Source organism: Acanthamoeba castellanii (genome assembly GCF_000313135.1).
Source record: "Acanthamoeba castellanii str. Neff unplaced genomic scaffold scf7180000084770, whole genome shotgun sequence".
Taxonomy (NCBI): Eukaryota; Discosea; order Longamoebia; family Acanthamoebidae; genus Acanthamoeba; species Acanthamoeba castellanii.
In genome coordinates, this window is record NW_004457532.1 from 919,134 (window position 1) to 926,512 (window position 7,379).

Sequence of the window (7,379 nt, forward strand, 5' to 3'; positions counted from 1 at the left end):
GCCGTACGCAGGTAGTAGAGCGGCAACGACGACGCTCGGCTCTCGCCCGCCTGCACCGAGGATACGATGAATGGATGGATGGGTGGATGGGTGGAGGAGGGTTGGGTGTTGGGTGTTGGGTGTTGGGTTGGGGGGGAGGTACGTGGGGGGAGGAGGCAACGAGGGCGAGCGACTGGAGGAGAGCGAGGGCCGCTTCGATGGCAGGGGCGCGTGAGTGAGAGCGCAGGACGTCGGCGATCCGGAGGGCTACGCTCTCGTGCAGGCGGCGAGGGAAGGGCCGGGCCTCCTCGGCGGCGGCATGCAGAGTCGTCAGCTCGGCCAGCAGGAGCCCCACGGCCCCGATCACTTCACGCTCCCCCGTCCCTTCGTCCTGAAGAGGCCAGTCCGCACCACCCATGTGAGGCACACGACACGACCAACGGCACAGCGTGCGAGTGGAGAGAAAAGGGTGCGGGTGCGGGTGCGTGTGCGTGTGCGTGCAAGGGGGCGAGTACGGGGGCGAGGAGAGGCAGGGCCTGCTGAAGAGAGGCCTCGGCAAGGGTCCGCCGCTGTCCAACAGGGACAGCCTCGAGCACGCCCTTCATGGCCTGGAGGGCGGCCGCCCCGAGCGTGTTGCCGCCTGCTGCAGCTGCTGCTGGCGGCGGCGGTTGTAGTGCTGCAGTGCAAGCGAGGGCGCGCAGGGCGAGGAGCAGGAAGCAGGCGGCGTGCGGCACCACCAGCTCGCCCTGCTGGAGCGGTGGCACCCAGCGCACCAGCAGGGAGACCAGCGGGGGGAGAGCCAGAAGGGCCTCCTCAGCGGCCTCGAGGGACGTGGAGGGCCACCACGCACCCACCTGCCACACACACCCACACACCCACACGACGGCACGACACGACACACGCGTGCGGGAGGTGGGTATACGCTGGGTTGAGGCGGAAGGAGAAGGAGCCTTCGAGGAAATTGGGACAGCCGAGCGAGAGCAGAGCAGAGGGCAGCGGGTGAGAGAGGGAGGGGCAGGAGGCACGTAACGTACCTCGGCCGGATTGAGTCCGCGGGCGAGAGGCAGGAGAGGGCGCAGCACGAACGGCACCAGCTCCTCCGCGAGGGGCAGCGACGACGACGACGACGACGACCCATCAACAACGTCGTCCCGGGACGACGCGTCCTTTTTTGGAGAGGAAGAGTGGGGGCAAGGAGAAGAAAGGGACGAGAGCAGGCAGGCAGAGATAATCATGACAGGGTTGGCCACAGGCGGTACACCAATCATATCATTTGGGGGGGGCACGTACGATGTAGGGCGGGCGGGTCAGGAGGATGGCGAGCTGGCGAGCGACGCGGGCGACCGCATGAGCGACGAGGGGGGTGGCCTTGTGCCGGTCGGCGATACGGACCCCGTAGCTCACCAACTCCCGCAGGCGCTCCTGTTATTTTGACACACGGCACACACGACACACGGTGAATGAAGCAGCAATGAAGAAAATGGGGGGGGGGCGGTTGTGGGGAGCGTAGGTACGGAGGAGAGGCGGTGGGCGGGGGTGGCGAAGTGGGCCGAGGTGAGGAGGGTTTCGATGGCCAGCAGGCAGGCCCGCAGCTCCCGCGGCAGGGCGCCCGCCTCCAGGCAGTACCGCATGCACAACCCCTGCACGCACAGCGGCCGCGCGTTGGCAGCCGGCGGAGATACTGGGTGGTTGGGGGGTTGTGAGGGGAGCGTACGAGGACGATCTCGAGCTCCTCGCGGGTGAGCCGCTCCTCGTCGGTCGTGCGCGCCGCGGCCGTGGTGCCCGCAGGCTGCTGCCCCTTCTCCGCGGGCAGAGACGGGAGTGCGACGAGGGAGGCGAGGGCGTGGAGGCACGTGGGCACCGCCTGCCGGTAGAGCGCGAGGACGGCGGGAGGGAGTGGCACCAGCGACAGGTCGTAGAGGGCCACTGCCGGCACGCCACACCCAATACACGACACGCCACACGCGACACGCCACACGCGAGAGAGAGAGAGAGAGAGAGTAAAATACGCGCCACCGACAGGTGGTGGCTGGTGTGGGTGGGTGGTGAGACGTACAGCGGGCCTTTTGGGCGTGGATCTTTTGGCCCTCCTCGCCGCAGGTGCTGCCCACCGCAAAATCGCGCACTAGCCCCACCCAGTAATCCTTCATGGCGCCGTAGTGCTACCAGGACGCGACACGGCCAACGCCACACAACGCCACCACGACACGTATTCGAAACGTGCCGCGGTCACTACGCGCGCAGAGCTGGCGGGACAGGGCGGGGTGGGGCGCGGGTTGGCGGAAGGAGGCGGGAGGCGGCGTACAGGGCGCAGAAGCTTGGCGAGGGTGGCGGCGTTGGCCGGCAGGATCGATGGACGCTCTTCGAAGCAGGTCGGCGGAGGGAGGGTGAGGTCGTGGAGGTGCGCGAGGGCGGCCACGAAACACACACGCACGCGTGTGGACGCCTCATCGCTGAACCCGGCGTAATGGATCTCTGCACCTCCACCCCCACCCACGTGCAGCAAGCACATGAGAAAGGCCTCCTCGGCGGGAGAGGGGGGTTGTGACACGACACACGACACACGACACACACGACACACACGCACGCACACGCACGACACACACACGACACACACACGACACACACACCACGGCCCACAACACACCACGGCACACGCAAGGGCAGGAGGCAAGGGCAGGAGGGAGGAGGGAGGAGGAGGGAGGAGGGTACGGGCGATCTCGGGTAGGGGGGCGATGAGGAGGGCGGTCAGGCGGCGGAAGATGACGGGGTCGGAGGAGACGTTGAAGCGGAAGAAGGCCACGAGGACGTCCACGGCCATGACGGTGGCATCGGGCTGGGCCGTCTCCCGTTCAAACGCCGGGCGGAGGGCTGCCGCGATCTGGGACTGGTACTGCTCCAGCACGCTGTGGCCGGCAGCCTCTTCGTCCTCCGCGTCGGCATATTGCTGCACACAGCGGCGGGCGGGCGGGCGCGCGGGTTTGTGTTGTTGCCGGCGCTCGGCGTTAGCACTGGCACCGGCGGGCGTGCGTGCCGCCCAACCGCGCCAAACGGAAAGCCCGGCGACTGCGATGGCGGCGGCGGCGGCGGCAACAAAGGAAAGATGCGGATGGGGATGGGGATTATTGGTGGGGGGGGTGGCGCACGAGAATGACGTCCTGGAGGAGGCCGAGGCCGTGAGGGCGGAGGGTATGGACGGTCGCGGTGGCGGCGGTGAAGCCCACGGCCACCAGATCGGCCAGCCATCCCACGGCTGCCCTGCCCGTGCTTTTGCCCGTGGACGACGACGAGGCAGGGCCGGTACCGCCAGCAGAGGCGCGAAGCACGTCGCGCAGACACATCACGGCGAGGGCGCGGGTGCGGCAGCGGGGCACCAGGCCTCCCGCCCTCAGCTCCCCCGCCATCGACGCTGCGCACCCTCCCTCTCCGCCGCCGCCGCCCTCCCCGCCCTCGCCGCCGCCCAGACCGCCGGCACCTTCTTCGCCTGCATCCGCTGCAAACAACTGCGGCGAAGAGTCCAGCGTCTGGGCGACGACACAAACGAGACACGAGACACGATCCATCAACAGCGAGTGGTGCTGAGGGGGGGGGCTTCCAAGGCGTACCTTGTGGACAAGGGAGCGGGAGGTGGTGGTGGCGAGCTGCTTGCAGGCCGCGAGCCACGAGCCCGGGTCGAGGGTGCCGCACGTTTCGGCGAGCAGGCGGAGGAGGAGGGCGGCCTGCTCCTGCACGCGAGGCTGGCTCTCGGCGTCGTAGGTGGCCCACACGCCGGCACTCACCGCGGGCACCTGCCCCAGCACCTGCGGGTCTGCCTGCGCGCACCTGCGTGTTTGGCCCGCGCCACGCACAGCCCCCGCCCATCAGCACCAGCTCCGACCACCGGGGGGGGGTAGCGGTGGGGGGACGCACTGGCGCAAACACTGGAGGGCGGCCACGCGGACCTCCACGTACGGACTCAGAAGGCAGCGGGTCACGTGCGGGAGCGCCCGCCCCACCTGGAACGTGGGCTGCAGGAAGAGGAGGGCCTGCTCCACGAACTGCAGCCACTCGACCGCCACGGCCTCCTGCTTACCCCGCACCCCCGCACCCGCACGCACGCACGCACGCACGCAGACATACGCCCAATATTACCCCCCCCCCAGTAGCCCGTGAGCGCCCGCCGCTCTACACTCCTCTCGAGATATATCACGCGAGAACAGAGAGGGAGAAAGGGGCAGGAAGCAGAGAGGTCGTGCACGGAGGAGGAAAAAGGGCCGTGCTGGTTGCTGCAGGCGGCGGCTGGGGGGGAGGGGGTTGGGGCTAGTAAGTAGAACGTACGTCGGGGTGGGCGCGAAGCTCGCGAGCGAGGCCTTGCACGTGAGCGGAGAGAGTTGGCGTCGCGCTCAGCTCGGGACCGAGAATGGCGACGAGGGCGTTCATGGCCCTTCCCACCAAGCGGTAGCACTTGGCGCCCGCTCCTTCGGCCTCGGGCACCTGGTCCAGCCACACGACACACACGACACGACACGACACGACACACCACGCACACATGACATCAGCCGCCGTCAGCGCTCCCTCGTCAAGGATGCACTCACCAGGCACCGCCGCCTGGAGGACAAGGACAAAGAAAAGCCATGTGTACGTACTTCGGCCATCAGGCGGGAGAGGAGGAGGACGATGGCGCCCTTCCCGTAGCCCGAGTTGGCGACCTGGAGGCCGGCCGAGTTGATGACGAGGGTGAGCGCGTGCAGGGCCGGCAGGTAGACCTCAGGCGCCGCGTCCCGGATGAGCAGACTCAGCGTCTCCACGCTCTCGCTCACGTAGCCGCCCGCCTTCATGCCCATCGTCCTGCAGGTTGGGGGGTTGGCCACGAGGTGTGGTGATGATCGAGTCTCGGTCATGATGAATCGAGAGAGGAGCGTTGGGGGGGGGAGCGGCCACCTACCGATGGATAGACCCCACTATAAAGGCCGAAGAGGCGCGCGACGCGACATCCGATATTGTTTTGATCTGCAGAAGCATGCGAGCCGCATGCGACACACACACACACACACACACACCACACACACCACACACAGCGCCATTGCGGTCAGCGACGACCGAGGTGGTGGTGGTGAATGGAATGGAATGGAAGAGAGGGGGAGTACGCGAGGTGCGGAGAAGAGGGGCATGATGGTGTCCGTGAAGTCTGTTCCCTCGATTCTGCCCAGGGCGCCCATGCACTCGCCAACGAGTGCCCGCACCACGCTATCTCCGTGGCCCTGGCACCCTACACGACACACACGCATGTACACACACATCAATGCGCGCTTCACAGGGGGTGTGCCATGTGGATTGGGGAGGGGAGGGGGGAATGGCCTGGTCGGGCGTGGCCACGCACCGAGGATGAGGGAGTGGGCGGAGGACAGGAGCTTCTGGCTGCTGAGCGAGAAGGTGCCTCCCCTCGCGATGAGGCTTCGGAGGACGTGGAGGACGGCGCACAGCACATTCCTCGCCACCGTGATCGCGTCGGCCGCCATCGGCTGCTCCACGCTGATGCATTTGTCCTGTGGGTGCCGCGTGCCGCGTGGGTTACGTGTGCCATCACGCCATGCCAGCAGGGTTGCACCCCGCCAAGTGGAAGCAGAGGCGGAGGAGGCGGTGGGGGGGGAAGGGGCACCTTGAGGGCGTGGGTCAAGTGGTCGATGAGCTGCTGCCGATTCTTCTCCGTCTGTTCCACGAACAGGAGCGCGAAGAGCTGCACGCTCACATCCACAGCGCCAACGGATCCTCGCACTCCCCACTGTCCGTGTGTATGGCGTGTCGTATGTATCGTGCGTGTCGTGTGTCGTGTGTGTCGTGTGTGTGTGGCCACACAGGTCGGCAAATGCACTACGGACGAGCGCGCGCGTGCAGCAAGAGGGGGAGGCGAAGGGGGAGAAGAGATACGTCGAGGGCAGGGCTGTGGACTGACGCGGGTGCCCACATGAAGGAGGGCTCCAGTGGTCCGTCGAGTACCAGGAGCTCAGCCTCGCCATCCACCTGGGGATGGCGCGTGGGTGAGGCGGTGGCGACGAAGGAGAGATGGCTGGTAGTGGTCGGGTCGTGGTGGTGGTCGTGGTGGTTGGTGCGTGGTGGCTGGTGGTGGTGCGTGGTCGTCGTGGTCGGGGGATACGTGGTACGTACGTGGTAGGAGGCGGACGAATAGGGCGAAGTGAGGACGCGGTCTTCGTCGGGCAGGCACAAGTCCAGGAGGGACGTCTGCTGGCCCCCGTCGATGACCAGGTGAGACGTGACTCGCAGCAGCGCCACCGCCTGCCACCCGCCCACCACCGATCACCACCAGACGACGAATTCTGGTGAGATGATGACGACGACGATGGTGACGAAACGCAGGGACGGTGATGGGGGGATAACGGCAGTGGTAGATGGGTGAGTGGTGGGTGGGAGGCATGCACGCGGGAGATGATGCCTCTCTCTCTCTCTCTCTCTCTCTCTCTCTCTCTCTCTCTCTGTGTGTGTGTGTGTGTGGCTCGTGTGTGTGTGTGTGTGTGTGTGCTCGTGTGTATACTCTTTTGTACGTACCTGGAGGGGATATTCGGAGGGCGGGAGGGCAAGAAAAGTGCCGAGGAGCTGGTGCAGGAAGGCCATGATGGCCGACGCACACTCGCGCGAAACCTGGCCGGTGAGCTTGACCAGGTTCGTGCCCACCTCTCTGCATGCGTGCACACACACACGACACACATGACGCGCGCGCGCAGGTGCGGTAGGGAGAGGGTCGTGAGCCGCGAGAAAGAGGGGGGAGGGAAAGGGGGGGGGGGCGCACAGGAGGGAAAGAAGCCAGGAGAGGATGTGGGGGAGGAGGGGCTCGGCGTGAGCGGCGGGCACGTGTGCACAGAGAGAGTGAAGAGCCGCCAAGGCGGGCCGCTTGGATCGGCAAAAGGCCGTCACCGTCGCTTCGTCCCGGCCAATGAGGCGCTGCACGCCACACACACACACACACACACCACACGAGGGTCACGACAGAAGCCCTATAAGTATGTCCAAGAAGAACAATGAAGGCGGCCAAGAAGAAGCAGCAGCACATGTGGATTGGGGGAGGGATGATTCGCGGTTCTCCCCCCGGGCGGCGGCGGCGGCGGCAGAGTAGGCAAAGGAGGAAAAGACGCACCGAGGTGGCCAGGTGGGCCTTCCATACGGGGACGAGGTTGGGCAGCTCGTCCTGGAGGAAGTGCGGCCTGGCGACCATGATCGACGCTATCACCGCCCACGCGACCTCGGCTCGCGTCGTGCCGACTTGAGAGTCAATGAGGAAGAGAGGGGGGGGGTGATAGAGGATACCGGACGGAGGAGTACAACACGACACACAAAATGCACAAAAGGTGAGCTCACCATGCGATCAGAACGCGAGCACGGGGATTGGCGGCGGCGGCGGCGGCGGC

The 7,379-nt window shown here is 66.6% G+C and overlaps 1 protein-coding gene across 1 annotated transcript in view; it reads right to left on the minus strand.

Annotated features, from left to right (window-relative positions):
• The window catches only part of ACA1_268770 (HEAT repeat domain containing protein), a gene marked incomplete at both ends in the record, with an annotated part of 11,881 nt that overhangs the window by 873 nt on the left and 3,629 nt on the right, over positions 1-7,379 (minus strand). The window contains 23 exons of the mRNA XM_004341534.1: positions 143-370; positions 495-833; positions 1,014-1,145; positions 1,270-1,401; positions 1,494-1,619; positions 1,694-1,905; positions 2,036-2,141; positions 2,285-2,454; positions 2,692-2,926; positions 3,126-3,503; positions 3,585-3,801; positions 3,889-4,043; positions 4,297-4,452; positions 4,605-4,806; positions 4,904-4,968; positions 5,106-5,227; positions 5,339-5,504; positions 5,618-5,695; positions 5,887-5,979; positions 6,124-6,252; positions 6,523-6,652; positions 6,764-6,915; positions 7,109-7,213. Coding sequence (XP_004341582.1) covers positions 143-370; positions 495-833; positions 1,014-1,145; positions 1,270-1,401; positions 1,494-1,619; positions 1,694-1,905; positions 2,036-2,141; positions 2,285-2,454; positions 2,692-2,926; positions 3,126-3,503; positions 3,585-3,801; positions 3,889-4,043; positions 4,297-4,452; positions 4,605-4,806; positions 4,904-4,968; positions 5,106-5,227; positions 5,339-5,504; positions 5,618-5,695; positions 5,887-5,979; positions 6,124-6,252; positions 6,523-6,652; positions 6,764-6,915; positions 7,109-7,213 — 3,828 coding nt within the window. The remainder of the gene's footprint in view (positions 1-142; positions 371-494; positions 834-1,013; positions 1,146-1,269; positions 1,402-1,493; positions 1,620-1,693; positions 1,906-2,035; positions 2,142-2,284; positions 2,455-2,691; positions 2,927-3,125; positions 3,504-3,584; positions 3,802-3,888; positions 4,044-4,296; positions 4,453-4,604; positions 4,807-4,903; positions 4,969-5,105; positions 5,228-5,338; positions 5,505-5,617; positions 5,696-5,886; positions 5,980-6,123; positions 6,253-6,522; positions 6,653-6,763; positions 6,916-7,108; positions 7,214-7,379) is intronic.